The 17,025-nt window shown below is 37.8% G+C and overlaps 1 protein-coding gene across 5 annotated transcripts in view; it reads right to left on the bottom strand.

Annotated features, from left to right (window-relative positions):
* The window catches only part of SON (SON DNA and RNA binding protein), a 61,537-nt gene that overhangs the window by 5,870 nt on the left and 38,642 nt on the right, over positions 1 to 17,025 (bottom strand). For 2 of the 5 annotated variants that reach the window (XM_075133007.1, XM_048867776.2), the window contains exons 7-9: positions 12,658 to 12,768; positions 11,727 to 11,843; positions 2,491 to 2,638 (exon numbers count right to left, since the gene is read on the bottom strand). In XM_075133007.1, the coding sequence (XP_074989108.1) occupies positions 2,491 to 2,638; positions 11,727 to 11,843; positions 12,658 to 12,768 (376 nt within the window). Of the gene's footprint in view, positions 1 to 2,490; positions 2,639 to 3,390; positions 4,381 to 11,726; positions 11,844 to 12,657; positions 12,769 to 17,025 lie in introns of those variants that run through there. The other 3 variants (XM_075133008.1, XR_012670213.1, XR_012670214.1) reach the window with 3 other exon arrangements.

The following is a 17,025-nucleotide window of genomic DNA, read 5'->3' on the forward strand; positions in this document are numbered from 1 at the left end:
GAGCTCTCACAGCTTAATGGCAGCCAACAGAGCAAAAGAGTAGCTTAGTGGCTGGAAGCTGTTCAGGCCATGCCCAAGAGTAGCTGGTCTAGTGCAGAGCCATGGGAAAGGATGGCAAGCTCTGGATTCACACCTTTTTGCTGTGTCCCAAAATAGCTTTTACTGAACATAGTTAATGGACTGTTCCTGGATATGAATTCCCAGAAGACAAAACACTCGCCATTTTCGAATAACTTTAGACAAGATTTCAAAAATTGTTTTCTTTTATAAGAAGGGAAGAAGAAAATTACTTTGTCCATTTAAATTTTCTAGCCAGAACACTAACCCCTTCTAGATAAAGTTCCAGTCTGGCTTTCAGCAGTACACACACACATTGGTCAAGGCTGTCCTCAACCCTTCCCTTACATCTTCTTCATATTGGTTTGCACAGCACATGGCACAGATTTGACATTTTATAAACAGCAGCATCAGTCCATTCCAATGCACTTCAGTGCCCTCCCAATGTACAAGAATCACTTCAGCTACCTATTTTTAACAACCCAAGTTGCCTCTTTATAGCGAACATGATCTTAACATGAAGCACCCATGTCAGTTTAGCGAAACTTTGGCACTTCTTCCTATCAATCTGGGTTTGATTTTTTTTAGGGAGCCTGTTGGAAAGGATTACAGACTTGAAGGGATGTAGGATTATTTATCTGATAATTTAATCCTTTTTTAGCCCGTTTTGAGTTTTAAAACAACCCAGGGATCACACTGCAAGGATATCAATATTTGTCGGTGAACCTATACCAAGAAAGGGAAGATGCATGGCAAGAGCTCTCCTCACTAAGATCTTACTAATAAATTTGCTTGTATGCTGTTTTCTTCTTCTCCACCTCTCTGGCCATCTTACTAAACAGTAAGCTCTTTGGGGCAGTGAATATATCTGCCTATTTGTTTGTACAGCACTTAGCACAACAAGGCCCTGGTCCTGGTTCAGGTCTTCAGGCTTTACCACAATATAAATAATCATTGGGATTGAATGTCAAACTCTACAGATGTTAAGAAATGTTATCAGATACCACACAGAGGCTGCCAGACACTCAATAAGGTTAGTACTCCTAATCATGGATGTGAGCCTGTCAGATAACCCATTCTGCAGGATGCTCAGAAAAAGAGAAATGACCTTGAAGGAATTTTAGTTTAGCTTATAGACCTATATAGTTCTTCCCTGATGCCTGCGACATTACCCACGTAAAACTCAAAGAACTGTTATCAGCAATGAGAGGTTTAGAGGACAGAGCTGCTGAACAACGCTGTGCTGCAGCTCAACAAGTTGAAGGCATTCCAGAAAAAGTGTTCTTCCTGGAACCTCAGTCAACTAATTCTTCTCCAAACTCTCTCCCTCCCTCCCCAATCTGGCAAGATGTCTGGCAGAAATGAATAGTTGTAAAGCAGGTTTAGACACTTTAATATGTAAAACTCATTTGTTTTCATGGCTTCCTTTTCTATATTTGTGGACTGTTTCATTGCTCAGTTATAAAGCCATTGTATAGACTGCTAAAGGAGCTATAAACTTTAGACAGGATCTCATTCTTATACTTGTAAAACGAAAGAGTGAGACTCTGAGGATCTCCATTTCCTGACTCCACACAGACAATTTTTACGATTCTAACACCTTATTTTCAATGCTTGATTGAGAGCATTCCACTATTGGGAAATCTCAATGTGGACAGTCAGGGACTGGTTTTTAGCATCTGCAGTTTTTACTGACTTAACAGCATTTATGAAAATCAGGCCTATAAAGTTTAAGTTTACGTGCTTTGTTTCTTTCCTGAGTGAAACTATGATTGAATGAAAACTCTGCTCTAAATGTCTGTAAGCTTAAATGTGATCTATGTAATGTATTGCAAGCTCAAAAAGGTTAGGGAATAACAGATAAATATTTACTTTTCTACTTAAACTACAAGCCAATGTTAATCTGGTTTACCAATGCACATTATGAAACAATATGGGTGAAATCCAGGCTCTACTGAAGTCAATTGGAATTTTGCAACACATTTTAAAATGTTAACTTTAAGAGCTTGAAAACGTTTTTTCTGAATCACAGCATACCTCAGCATGCATTGTGAAATAAAACTGCTGCCGAGTTTGTGTATATGTGCAAAATACCCAATTGTGTAATCTGGGCAGCTCATGTAAGTCACAGTAGGGTCCTGATTCTGCAGATAGGCTTATGCATGTGTCTAACTTTAAATGGAAGAGGAGCCCCAATTGACTTATATGAGAGTATTTATGGCTTTAAAGTTAAGCTCATGCCTAAATGTATGTAGGCTAGGGTGTAAGGGGCCAGCATCAATACAACTATTTTTACTGTAATATTTTATAGTAATTTACATATTACAGTGAAAATAATTTCCATATACTAAGATCATTCTATTCTTTGCTATAATAGAAAGAAAACCATTATCAGTTTTATAGTGTTTTAAAAGGTTTAAGGAAAGAGTTTACCTTTTCGATCGGTCTTAAAATCCACTAGGATAGGCTCCACAGTTCCTTCTCTGTTTTTTCCTAACCCCTCTCCTTCTCTCCAGCCCATTTTTCTCATCAGCTGGGCTCCCATTCCTCCAGTTACAGGGGCTGCTCTTAAGAACTGATCCTATCCAAAGAAAGAAAAGTAAAACAAGTCCTGAAGTTAGCACTCGATTTTAAAAAAAATAACTGGGAGCTTCCAAAAATGTTTATAACAACCTTTCATTGATCAATTCAAGTGAATATACCTTAGCTTTACATACATTTACATGGCTTGTATAAACCCGAGTTCATAACACACAAGTTAGACACATAATTTGTTCAAAATATCAAACTAGGAACAGCTTAAGAAAATTTTAATGAGATCCTTTAAGTCAAAAATGGCAATTTTAAACATTGACCTGTTTCAAACATGTAAGTAATAAAATGATAACCAACGTTTATTTTTAAACACATTACTTTGGTTCCAATGAATCTCTTCTTATCTTGTGAAAGGAGGCAGTGTTAATTGTTTAACTAGCAACATTTGTGCCAAGTGTACCTAGTTATTGAACAAAATACAAGTAAATATAGTAATGACATTCAAATACTGTTTAGGCATATTTTAAATATGAATAATGCTTTCCCACTTTATTACGCAGCAGTTGCAGACACATTTTACTCTGAAAATCCACATAGAACAGATACAGGCGTTTCTTTAAAAACAAATGAACAAAAATAAGGTACTTAGCCACACAGTTTAGCAGCAGTAGTTGTAATATCATTGTCTCAAATCATCATTACATAATAGTTGTTAAGTGTCGTAAGCTTATCAAATAGAACTTTTAAAAATCTGTTTTGTTGTAAAGAACTTTAAAAACTCCTTAAATGTTTACGTACCTAGGCCTCGATGGCCGCAGTGTTGTGAATAGTAGGGCTGGCATTGACCGTGGCAAGAAGGCAGCTACAAGGATTTGACCCTGAAACAAGTTTCCATATAGAGGGGTGAAAGTTCACAGGTTATTCTGTGAACTATCATCTCTCTTCTGCCCCACCCACTGACCCAAGTAAGTCAGTCATTTCCATCACAGCAGCAAATTGCTTGACTTAATATACAAGTTTACACATTGGTATTGATAACGCAGTTATTCTCACACAGTAGGTAATAGGTACAATGTCTAGTATTTTTGTAGTAACTTTACCTATGTTTCAAAATAGTGGTAAGTTCACGGAACACTTTTTAAATTTCTTTATTTTTTTTTTTATTTTTTTAACTGTGTTTGACGTACTCAATATTTCCCAGATTTGAAGAGACGAAGACAGATATTTCCTTGGTTTCAAATATAAGCAGAATTAGAAGTTTTCCTTTTCCAGGAGACTTAGAATATATATATTCTTAATAAAAACTATTAGCCTCTCAACACAGGCACTTATGGCACATACCAAGGACATATGCATCATAACCCCCCACATTTCCTGTTGTTAAGAAGTTAAATAATAAAAATTCATGAACATGTATAATAAGAATAGTTTTCCAAATATTTACCTATATAAGCAACAAAACAAATCCCTAGAAACCATGCAACTGGATGTTGAGTTTAACAACAAGGTGCTCTGACGGAAGGAAGGGTAGACAGAGGCTAAGTTTACCTCTCCAGTTCAACTTTCAATCGGTGCAGGCCATGCAGTTTATGTGTACGCAGAGACAAGTTAGCTGATGTTCGATACCAGCTGCCTCACTCTATACACCTAGAATGGCTTTTACTTACTTCCAGTTTCATCCTCCCCTGTCTTTTCCAGGAACCTCTCATAAGAAAAGGTCAACCATGCAGAGTATGATACAAACCCCAGTCAATGTCACCCAGGGTTCCGATTCCTCTTTTGTACCTGCTTTGCAATGATAGAATTTTCAACATCAACATCTGTTTCATTTTCACCAACGTGTATTCAGTTCACAACCAGAGTAGGAGCAAGTTCTTGATGAAGTCACTTTCATGTTATAGAGCTTTCCCATTACATTTTCAAATTAATTTTGGAAAAAAAAGACATAAAATATACCCATTTCGTGGCTTAAAATGAAGGCATTAACCTTAGACAGAAATATCAAAGCCTAAACAAATCCTAAACTTAGAAAAAAATCTAACTTTATCTAAACTTTTAAAGTGCAATTGTACTTCAAAATGACTGTAAATATGGCATCGTCTTACTCAGATCTGCTTCTTGTGTATTCATATCTTGTATTGATATCTGCTGATTTTAGTGGCAGACCATGTTTTTACTGCTTTTCACTCCTGTTGCCACAACAGAGCTAACAGGGTTAAGAATGAGAGCTGAATTCTATTCCTTCTTGTGCTTCATTAACAAAGCCTTTTACTACACTGCAAACAGTTACACCTGCACAACCCCGTTGCAGGCTGCAGAAAGTTGGTTTCTCACACATCACTACCAGAAATAAAGAGTTCAGCTCGTCTCACATTCCAATTAAAGAGAACAAGTACTGCAGGTCAGAGGAAAAACAAAACAAAACTTTTTACTTATAAACGGAGGATAACTGAAATAGAAATCATAAAAGAAAAACATGAAGCCATACAATGCCATTTATACAGTTACATTCAGAGTGAAACTGCACTTTAAAGCGAATGTGAAAAATGACATTTATAAAATGTTAACTTTTTTAATTAGATAATGAATGGAACTAAGAGGGAACAGTATGGTCTAGAAACTGAACAAAGTACTTGAAATGACTACGCTCCAAGTCCACTCTGCCACCAATTTACAGTGTGATGTTGGAAGACACTTCAGCTCTTTGTCTCAGTTTCCTTCTCTCCAAACAAAGATAATACCGTACTAACTCACCCACCCCATTATCTCACAGGGGTATTTGTAAGAGCGCCATATTTGTAATGAACTTTGAAAGTGTTAAAAAAAAAAAAATCAAAAAATCAAGTGATGCAGGACATGTGGAAGATTCAAATTCCTTTTTATTTTAAATTAGACAGGCAGAATACCAGACTAGACAGTCCAATAGGATCATCAGGTACAGTAAATCCTATGTTCCTAATTCTTTTCATTACTATTGTCAAATGAGTTTCATAACAGATTAAAAAAATATTTCCCATTTACCCAATCTCTATTCACAAATTGTATTACAAGAGAAATTGCTCATCAAGATGACAGTTTAATGGCAACTTCTCACCTGTTAATCTCCAAGCCCTCCTATGCCAGGCCAGACAAGTGGGTACATCTCCTCCTACCAGCAGATGGGGATGAACAAAGAGCAATGCTCTTGTGACACTACTTCTCCTACAAAGGAGGCTGGCTGGCAGATCCTGCTCAAATAGTTTGGAATGCTTAACGCTTAAAACTACAATAGGAAAATAACTTCAGAACAGTTTCAACTCCAACAACAAAATAAGAACAAGCGTGGGATACCTGGGCTGGCACAGGAGGGCTTAAAAACCAAACTAACAGGTAAAAAATTACAATTTTACAGCTTTATGCTATGCCAACAAAGCCCAGAGATAAGTGGGAATGTCAATAACAAGACAAAAGGCGAATACCTTACAAAAAATAGAGTAAGGGATTACAGTGAGCAGGACCTGGCTACCGAAGATGGCAGCAGCAAAGCCTAAAACATCAAGTCCAGAATGATTTGAGATAGCATGTAAATATGCTTAACCGGCTCCTTTCCACACAGTTCTGGAGGGGAAGAATCTCCTCCTCTTCTGTCAGTGATGTAGACATGATGTTGAAGGAATAAGTCTTCATAGAAAACAGAGCTGCTTCATCCTGGTCAATGGTTCCTCTCACACAAGACACTGAAGCTTGCAGATTGCTAAGCCTTTTATGGTTGGGACTCTCAAAAACACGACCACCACACGGGATCTGACTTTCTAACCACTAGATATCTAAGATACACAAAGCCTTCACAGTGAGTGTTTCACAGGGCCAGTCAGAATAAGGAGAAGGAACAGCCTTGTGGATGGGAGAACAACTTGGAAGGAAATTGAGAGCAACCCTAATTACTACCTTGTCCTGATAAAAAATTAGGCAGGGTTCCCTGAATTAAAGGACTTATAGCACTCATTCTCTCCTAACAAAAAAGCAAACTGAAAAGAAATGTTCACCCCTCTTTAATGGTGCACAAGAGAGGGCATTTGGCACGAAATACAGATCTTATCGGGACAGAGAAAAAAAAAATCTCAGTTTTAGCTTGTCAGCTGTCCTAAAAAACATTATCTTCAAAAGTGCATCATAGAAGAATGCTCTAACTTTGCCTCTTAGTATTAGAGTGGCGTGGACCCCAAAAGCCAATATTCCAGGCCTTTCAAAAACAGAACAGAATTTCACTAGTAACTGAACTTAAATCTTCTGGCCTTGCATCAAGCTTGAAATATGCCTTAATCTGCTTTTGAACACTTACCAAGCAGTTCCGATAAATCCCTCTTCATGCAGGTTCACTCAAGAACAAGGGATTCTCCATGCTGAATTGTACCCACAGTGAAACATAGTGGGTGATCACAGAAGAGATCCAGCCAGCTACCGTGCTACCACCTCCCGAGCCAGTCCAGGAATTCCAGCCAGTCCAGAAATACCAGGATGATCTTCTCCCTGAATTTGGCTATCTTCTGAAGGACTGACTATGGTGAGACGTATAGGGAAGATATACAGCAGGTCAAACTCCTACAAGGGAGAGTTAACACCTGCTCCCAGGGCCAATGAATCCTGGACTCTGGAGTAAAAGGCCTCTATATTCCCATTCATCCAAAGGGGTACCAACAAAATTCTGAAAAGCACCTATTAGTTTGAAGGACAATTCACCACCTCTGTTTGTACAAAGGTATTACTGAGTGCGTAGTTTTGTTGGTGGGCTTTTTGTTTTGATTTTAGATTGTACAGAATATAAAGCTTTAGAGTATTTTTGATTGTGTATCTTCTGGAAGTGATGCTGTATCATCCCTTAGAGCTGGAAAGACTTTGGCAAAGATACTGGTTTTCCATTCCACCGGGAAGGTACTGATTACAGTGATTTATGTTCAGAGGAAACTCCTTTGTAAAGAGTCCACCACAAAGGAAGCCTTATCCCCTTCCTCCTAAAAACTGAGCACTGTCACCTCCAGGATTTCTGCTGTTCATAACTGTTGTGCTGAGCCAGAGAGAAAGGAAGTCTCTGAAGCCTCAGAGCCAGTCCATTCGGAGGCCTTGCATTAAAATTAAATCCAGGGACTTGTAATGGATTCAGTACTGGACAGGGAGCCTGCGTAGCATAAGCCACATCAGAGCGTCTTGTTAAACCACCTGGCCTTTACTTTCATCCCCAAGCAAAGCACAGCGTAGCAGACAAGCCTGAAGGTGATGAGCATGTGATAACTTGAAAGGCTGCCTCCACTTCTTGTAAGATCAGAGAAGGCCAGACAACTCTCCATTCAAGAGGAGGTGATATCACAAGAGTTTTGTTTTTTCTTGTCTCCATCTACTGGAGGAGGGAGTTATACTCACTTGTGGTGAGCACCAGGGAATGTGGAAGAAAGGATTTTACCTTTTCAGAATGTCTAGCCCTAAATATAGCTTTATAACAGCCCTGAAAATGCCTTGTTTTACAGAGATAGCACAAATCAACAAAAAAGCCATTACACTGTGCAATGTGTTATAAAAAAGAACCCAGTTAACAAAACACAAACCTAAAAAACACCTAGTTTTGGAAAAAATGTATTTGTTGTACAATACATGTGGTAGTGTTTATTGATCTAGAAGCAACTGGTGGCTTTGGGAAAGTCTAAACAAGAGTAAGCCTCAAAAGAACTTGCTTGACCAAAATATTTTACCTACTTCCCCTCAAATGATATTTTGTACAGCAACATTCTGTTTTGTTTTCTTTTGTTGCAAATCATCAGCCTCCAGAGAGAATCTATCCTATATATGCTATATGTAACAGGTTAATATTTTCCACATTTGTGAACTGATTACATCATTGATGATAAACAGAAATCCACTTTTCAGAAAAAATAATATTGGTCACAACTGTATCAATGGGATAAAATGGAACCTACAGAATGTTGTTCTTTTGGGAATATTGTTCAACAACCCAATGTCCAAACATTATGAATCAGTCACACTGCTAAAACGAAAGAAAATAAAAATGCTGCTAGTTGGAATGCCACAGTTATTCAATTTGCCATATTAACCATTTTAAGTAAATTAACTTACATGCCACACAAAAATTTATTAAGGTGAAGTTAAGGTTGCAGATACATAGCGGTTTGACTACATACTACCTTCCAAAAATACTAATTAAATTTTTGGAAACCCAAATCTTAGAAACCCAGGAAATGCAGAGTTAAGGTTGCTTTTCTCAAACAAGCAACCCCAACTAACTTAGCTCGCCTCACAGAAATGCCTATTATCTTCTTTGCATTTAGAGGATCAAAAATGTACACCACACACTGGTTTTATAATCTGTTTCATACATGCCTGTCATACTAAGTGCGATGTCTGCATATGGAGACACACTAACTCTGTCTCTACTGACAGTTTTGATTCTGCCAAGTGCTGCATGCCTCCAGCTCCTTGCAGGGTAGGGCCCTTAGTAAAGACAGGCATGATTGCTTTCAGCATGCTATTTGTAACAGTAATATGTAACATTTCTTTGTGTGTGCTGTGTATAGCTGTAAGGACAGCCATAAAGCAGCAGTACCGCTACACAGCTTTGAAGAAGACATTCTACTTTTTGTGGTCACTAACAGAAATTTAACATTTTAGTACGATGGATAACTGAGCATGCGTTTAATTTCTCAGGGCATCACTACAAAAGCAGAGTTAAAGGTCGTTCAGGTGCCTTGCCTGAGAAATGCAACTTGAACTCTGTATTTACTAGATCATTCTTTTTTTTTTTTAAACTACCGTTCCTGAAAGATAATATGCACTCAAAACACAGTGTGCCTGCTTTGCCTTTTGTGTGAGATTTTCCCATCTCATCCACAGAGCTGAGGTCCACCTTGTAAAGTTCATCAACCCTCTAAGTAAGCTTTGTGAGGTTTGTCAACAGTCCCACAATTCTTGCAAGCTTTAAGAGACTTGTGTGGGCCCCCACAGCCCTTTAGATTGGGTTTATGATTGTGGTTACCGCTCAACCCCAAAATTTTGGTGGCCATACATGGGGAATGGGGAAGCTGAAAGGAGCAAAGAAGTCAATCTGAGGAACAGCTCAACAATGCAGGAGAAAGTGTGGGGGAAGCACGAGTGCCTCCCTGACTTCTCCACCCAATGGATTCTCCTATGGTCTGCCAGAGAAGAGTTCTGCTGCTTCAAACCACAGGATGTCTATTGATTAGAGAAAGGACAGAAGTACTAGTGTTTCTCCCTGCCTGCTCATTTGCTACTGAACTCCACATCCCCATCTGAAGCTTTCTCAAGCCAGAGGTCAACAGTCAACATGCAGGGGCGGCTCTAGCAATTTTGCTGCCCCAAGCAGCCACCGCCGAATTGCTGCCACGGGACACAGACTGCCGCCCCATTCTAATTGCCGCCCCAAGAACCGGCTTGGAAAGTTGGTGCCTGGAGCCGGCCCTGTCTACATATTTCTCCCCGCAGAGACATGAATATCTTTTGAGAAGGATGACATGCTCAGAAGCAGCTCAGGAGTACAGGAGAAAAAGGCAGAGGGAAAACACACCTGCCTTCTCCACTCCATGTATTTTGTTAAAGGACAGTCCTGCTACTGCAAGCTACAGAAGACCATCAGAGAATGTCAAAGAAGGAGAGATGGATGAAAACGGGGGGCTTGGGAAAGAGGAGATCAAAGGGGCATTCTCCTGCCTTGTCTTGGGAATCTCCTGAGGTACGCAGGAAAAGAGAACCCCAGAGAGCCTTAGGAAGGCTTACTGGCCTCTTTCACAAGCCTTTAAGTGGAAAAGTTCTCTTTTTCTCCTCACTCATAAGCCTCTCTGCTGAGTGGTTTTCATTTTGAAGTCTCTCTCTGCCAGGAAAAAGGTAGATACTCTATTTTTCAATCACTGGAGCTGATACTCTGAAGCAACGTTACAAATTCAAAACAACATTTAGTTTATGGAAGTCTTAATTTAAAGTTGGTCCTCAGCCCTAAGTCTCATCAAGATCCCAGAAAATTTTCCATCTAACAAGTATCTCTCTTTCCTTTCTATTGTCTTCCTAAAAACTTGGGGGGTGGGGGGAAAGGGGGAAGAGTTCTGAACTCTAGTGAACACTTTCTATTTTTAGAGTGTCATAATTCAAGAACCTCTTGTTCAGCTCATGTCAAATTTCTGCCTAAGCTTCAAACCTAACTTACTAGTTTTGAGAATCCTATTACTTTTTTGTGGATTATAGAATGAGCAAAATCAGTTTTGTAACAAACTCAGCTACTGCAACCATTGCCAGAGTGAGTGCTGTTACTCATGATTATTTGCCTGTAAAAATGGAAATCTCATAGATTCCCCAGTTTTATTCACTGAAACAGAACTCGTTCAACACTGATTTTCAAAGACGAAATATAAAATATTAACAAATTTACAAAAACATAAAAATGTATGACACATTTTGCTCAGGTGATAGGCTGTTATTTCTCTTATTAACAAATATCTAGGTGCTTGATGATACTAGATCAATAAACCAGTTGCAACCCCTATTTTAATATTTCAAAATATTTGGCTTGCAGAAATGGTGTTATATAATGCAAACTGAGGCAAGAAAGTAAATGGATGGAACTAATCCAAACAGAACAATTCATCTTGGGACAGAAGTGCTGATCCTGTTCCCATTGAAGTCAATGCCAAAACACCACTGAATTCAATTACATCAGGATCAGGCCCTGACCAGTACATTCCAAACGGATTAGCTTAATTGATGACCTACCACTGCAACCATACCCAAGATTATGGATGTCATTTCAGCACATCAACAGTAATAGAATGCGTGAACCAATCTATTTCAAATACCAGCCAGATTTTTTTAAAATTTCCATAATGCACCTATCAAGCTCTCTAGGCATCAGAAAACCTGTTCATATGAACACCTTAACGCATAGCTAGATAGATATGCATTGTTATTATGCCTAGATTGAACGCATATAGTAAATTAATTCAGTTAAAGGTATAGCATATTTTCCAAGTACATTGTAGTAGACTGTTAACAACTTTAGTGTGCCATTTTTCGTATCTTCCAATAATTTCAATGTTATTTATCATGTGATATTTGGACATATCTGTCTGCATATCATCTACCTTTCTAATCCAGGCTTGGGGACCACTGTTGGACAACTCATCTGAGGACAAAATCTGTGCTCCAGTACTTCCTGTGAATTGGCCCGGCAGAGAATTTGACTGCGCCCAGGCATCAATCTACAAGATAGATCAGCATAAAAACAAAATAAAAATCTGCAACTTCTCCCCCCAAATGTAAAGATCCATGCCATTTGTGTTATGAAACAGAACATTCCCCCCCCCCGGTTTAATAAAAAAAATACAAAGTTACTATAATTTAGAACTATTTTTACTTTAAAACATTTAAACCACAGAGTGACCATGAACAAGTCATCCCCCTATTCTTTACCACCATAATACAACTATTTTCATCACTTTTGTAAAGTACTTGTTCTGGAGACAAGTACAAAAATTACTACTGTCGCCCCCAACCTCTTTCCACCATAATTATAATCTTTTTCGGGACTAGGAAAAACTATTTCTGATCAATTCCTTAATCAGAGATGTGAAACAGAAATATCACCAGGTAAACCATAGTATGCCTTATATATCCAACACTATGGTATATTTAAAGTACTGTTTTACTATGAAAGATCGTTTTTTAAAATAGCATTCTCTCAAGGACTCCCACTTGAACTCTGCCTAGCTTTTTATACTGTGCTCATCACAATTGTTCTGGGCATGTGTTTACAAATAAAATTCTCATCACCTTTTAACTTCCAGCCATGCAATCTGAAAATCAAGTTAGTTTACTTCTGGCTTATGTATCACCAACAATAAATACTCTGTGGTAAAAATTTAAACTAAAATTTTCAAATGAGTGCCTAAAGTCAGACTCCTAAAATCCATATTTCGGTATTTATAGAGAAAGTGGCCTGATCTAAAAAGAAGCTTAGCATCATTTTTCACTGACTTCACAAAACTCTGATAAAGAAAAAACAGCGCAACCCACCTGTTCCTGTGCACGATTTAACAAGCACATGGCCTCCAAGTCAAATGTATTTTCTGTAAGCCTCTTCTGAGCCATTGTTCGTTCATTCATTGCCGTAGAGATGTCCACAGTCTAGGAAGAAATACAGCTTATTTATTTTTTTAAAACAGATTGACCATAATAATGTGTTCTTGCTCTAGAAGCGTTTATTGTAAAATAAGGAGATATGCTAAAAAGTTGTGTTATACATCTGAAAGTAGTAAATTGAAATGGAAAACAGATTCAACAAAAAAAATTAATCTGACAACTGCTTGTTAAACATGTATAATCTGACTTTTACAAAATTAATAGAAATTGTGTAGGGATAAAATACAATATAGTGGCATTACTTTTTGCAGTTCTAGCATGTTCATAAATTGGTCATCAATCGTTAGCCTAGTAAGCTTAAATTTTACATTTATTTTCAACAAAGAGAAATAGAGCAAAGGCTCCAGATATATAAAACTGAAAAGTATTTTTAAAAAATGCTATAAATCTATTTAATATTGTCAAAACTGGAATGCAGAAATAATTAATTAAAGGTAAACGGTCAGGTCCCACAGAAATGTAAGCAGAATTTCTTTATAAAGAGCAGTTCCTGTTAGGATTCATGTTTTAATACACACTATTATTTCTCCAATGTAATGCAACTTTTCATATTGTATCACATGCACTTTTATCAACCTGGATTTAGTCCCACTCATCTACTTAAGACCTCTTCTCCTCTCTCAACCACTTTGCTTCTCATTTCTTCAAAAGGATGTACTTATTTCTGCTCATTCACAGACAGCAAGCACCTTTAATTCTTAAACCTGATTCAGGATTCTTCCCCACCAGCTGCAGTAGGACTTCAAAGGATGTGCTGCTCCAGCTAATGCAAATTATTCTGGGCTGTACCTAAAACCCAAAGGCATCCAAAACACACTACTGAACAGAAACAGGGACAAAATTTTAAGAGGGCAGGCCATGTACATATCAATTTCACAGTGAAGAAGAGTGGTTTGGGACTGGCCTATTGATGACACACTGCTGTTTCCTACCACTTAACCTGAAGCAAAGAGGTGGTAGCAAATGGCTGATCTCACCATATTAAAAAATCAGTACAAACCAATATCGCATTCCGATACATGAGTCCAAATTCTGGTATTGTCTTGGAAGTTAATTCACTTTGAAAGCATAGAAAAATAAGGTTTATTTAGATTTTGTTCCTATACATAAACTATTACCAAAGGCAACTATACCAGTAAACGTCCTGAAGATTTTGATAAAGAGTTCAGTTTTGGAAAACAATTATTTTTCTCTCAAAAACTGAAAAACTCTGCTGGTATAACAAAACAGTTATACCAGATTGTAGTAGGGAGGGCACTTTTTTCCTGAAGAGTAAAAACAAACAAACACAGTCCAGCCTTGACGGTAGGGGAATGGTCTAGATGACCTCTAGAGGTGCCTTCCAGTCCTACACCTCTATGATTCTGTGAAACAAAAAATTTCTTCTGCCAAAGATACCACACATCAAGCAGACAAATTCATGTAAAGTTACTAAAGGGACACAGTCAACTTACATTTGCCCCAAGTTTAAATTCTGTAAAAAATCAAACTTTTATAAAATTGAAGACCACAAGAATTTTTTTTCTTAACTTCAGTGACATCTGTTTTTACATATTCTCCCTGAAGTGTGAAACCTAGACTGATATACTGAGCACCTAAAATTAAAATACAATTAACCAACGTAGAACCAGATTGCTGGCACAGAAAATTATTTAATAATCCCCTCCAAAAACTGACAGGCATTAATGGAAATACAATGCATGCAGTGGGGGCACTCAGGATAAAGACATTTGCTTAAATGCTAATAATTTAAATCTCTCTGTATATCAGGTGAAGGGTAGGATAAAAGTTACAGTGGAACTTCTGAAATCACAGAAAAATTCTGGAAAATAATGTCAGACTAAGGAGTTAAATACAAATACAGAGCAAAAAATAAATTATAAATTTCTATACACCAATGAAAGAAGCTTAAATGCAAAAACAGATGAACCAGAATGCCTTTTAATAGAAGAGGAATCAGAACTTCTGTCATAGACATTAGTGAGTTCTTGAAACTCTCAGGAAAGAGACATGGGTGAACCAACTGGAACAGCTCCAGGCAAACCTCTGCTCAATGCACATCAGTGGTCAAAAAACAAAAACGAAGTGTTAAGAGGTACAAGTATGGGATAAAAAATAAGAACAGTATAAAGCAATTATATACTTTAGTGATACACTCTCACTTAGAATACTCTGTTAATTTTGGATCACCATATCTCAAAAAAGAGAGAAAGAGAAAGGTCCAGAGATAGGTGATTGGTATGCAGACCTCCGAATGAGGGAGATTGAAAAGACTGGGACTGTTTACTTTAGAGAGGAGACATGACAGAAATAATCAATACAATGAATGGTACAGACAAGGTAAACTGGGTGTTCCTATTTAGCCTCTCACATAATATAAGAGGGTATTCAATAAAATTGAAAGGAAATTAATTTAAAACTAATGAATATATACTTTACACAGACACAATTAACTGACAGCTCACTGCCACTGGAAATCATTAAAGCCAAGAATTTAGGAGGATTTGAAAAAGAGAAATGAGAAAAATGAGAACATCTAGAATTACATAAAACAGGATAACTAAGTTTTATACATGGGATATAAACCTTCATGTTTAAGGGGAAAAGACGACAACCATTCACTGTCTGGGATTAGGAAGAATCTTTCCATATGGGCAAGTTATTCCATAATTGTGCACGGGGTAGTTTGTTGCACAAACTACCTGTGAAGAATCTGGTACTGGCAAGTCAGATACTGGATTAGATGGACCCGTAAAACAATTCCTGTGTTCTGCAGAGAACTGCAGAACATAAACAAGCAGCATAAACAGTGAAAATGTTAATCAAAACAAATTCCAGTAATTATAATCCAAGGTGTTAATAAATTTGTGTACAACATGTACTTTTTTGTGTTGACAGTGCTACTTAAATTTTGGTGAGTAGAATAATTTTCTCTTGAATCCTGACTACAAGCTAAACATTAATAAACTTTAATGTTAACATTTTATCTTCCTTTCTAAAGCCCCAATCCAGCAATACACTTACGCATGTGAGTACTGCACTCAAGTCAGTAGGACTATTCACACAGTTAAAGGTACACATGCACTTAAGTGCTTTGCTAGATCTGGGCCTATTAGCAGACACCCTACTTAGAAAGAATTTCCCCTCATGATTGGTCACCATATTTGAGACAGTAGTGGCTTGTATTACTCTATGGTAGCTTTGGGTCTCGGAAAATGCTTCAAATAAGGAAAGATACTGTTTTACTTGACTAAACAATAATATCAACTTCAATGCTTTACCCTCTGTAGAACTCTTGCTCTCCCCATTTGAGTTTCAACACTAATGTTGTCCCCACAGAAATTATGCAAAATCTTGCAGCACTGAGGACTATTTTGGCAGACAGATATGCCAAACTATATTTTGTGGGGATGCTGCTGGATTTTTTGTTACACTGGCTGCAGAGATTATGTTTTTAATTAGTGAGGGGTGTGCAGAATATGAGCTAGGTGCCTCTCAGTTTTACAAATCTACAGCAAATAAGTAAATCAGTAAATAAATGTTCTCATGGAACATTTTCAGACTTTTAGAGTTCACTGCAGAATAAAACTCCCCCCACATGCTTCCTTGGTTAGCTGCCACTAAACTTCCCAATAGGCTCAGCATCTTTAGTACATAGAGTCTACTCTTCTCTCTCCACCAGCATTCATCTTTTCCAGAGAAATCCTGAAGCTGGGAGAAGGCTAAGGACCATATGTTTTTTTCCCCCATCTCCAACCATACTGGATAATCACATTAGTTGGATACTTCTGCTAACATGGTCAGCAGCAAACTAGTTGCAGGGGGCAATTTTGACAGCTTATTCTGAAGCTAGGTCAGTAAATTAAAAAATGTCCCACACAAATTAGGCATGATCTTCTGATTCCTGATGCCAATGTGGACTGATATCTGAATTGTCACCATTAGGTTTCACAGTTGTTAACACAGTGAGACGAATGGGACCAATTCACATTTGTTAGATCTATTAGTTAAGCTCCAATAATAGTGTACTTGGTACTGCACAATGCAAAGAAGAAAATAAGGTCCTGGCTACAAGAAGTGTATAATCTAACAAACAAATCATTCAGATACAAAATGCACTGGGATGGTCCAGAAGAAGCAAGTGACAGACAGAGCTGCAGAGCTTCATGGCACTGATGAGGGGCAGGGAGGGAGGGGTGGGGGGGAGAGAGAGAGAGGGGCATCTTAAATTGGATGATATAG

This window comes from Caretta caretta, chromosome 1 (assembly GCF_965140235.1).
Source record: "Caretta caretta isolate rCarCar2 chromosome 1, rCarCar1.hap1, whole genome shotgun sequence".
Lineage (NCBI taxonomy): Eukaryota > Metazoa > Chordata > Testudines > Cheloniidae > Caretta > Caretta caretta.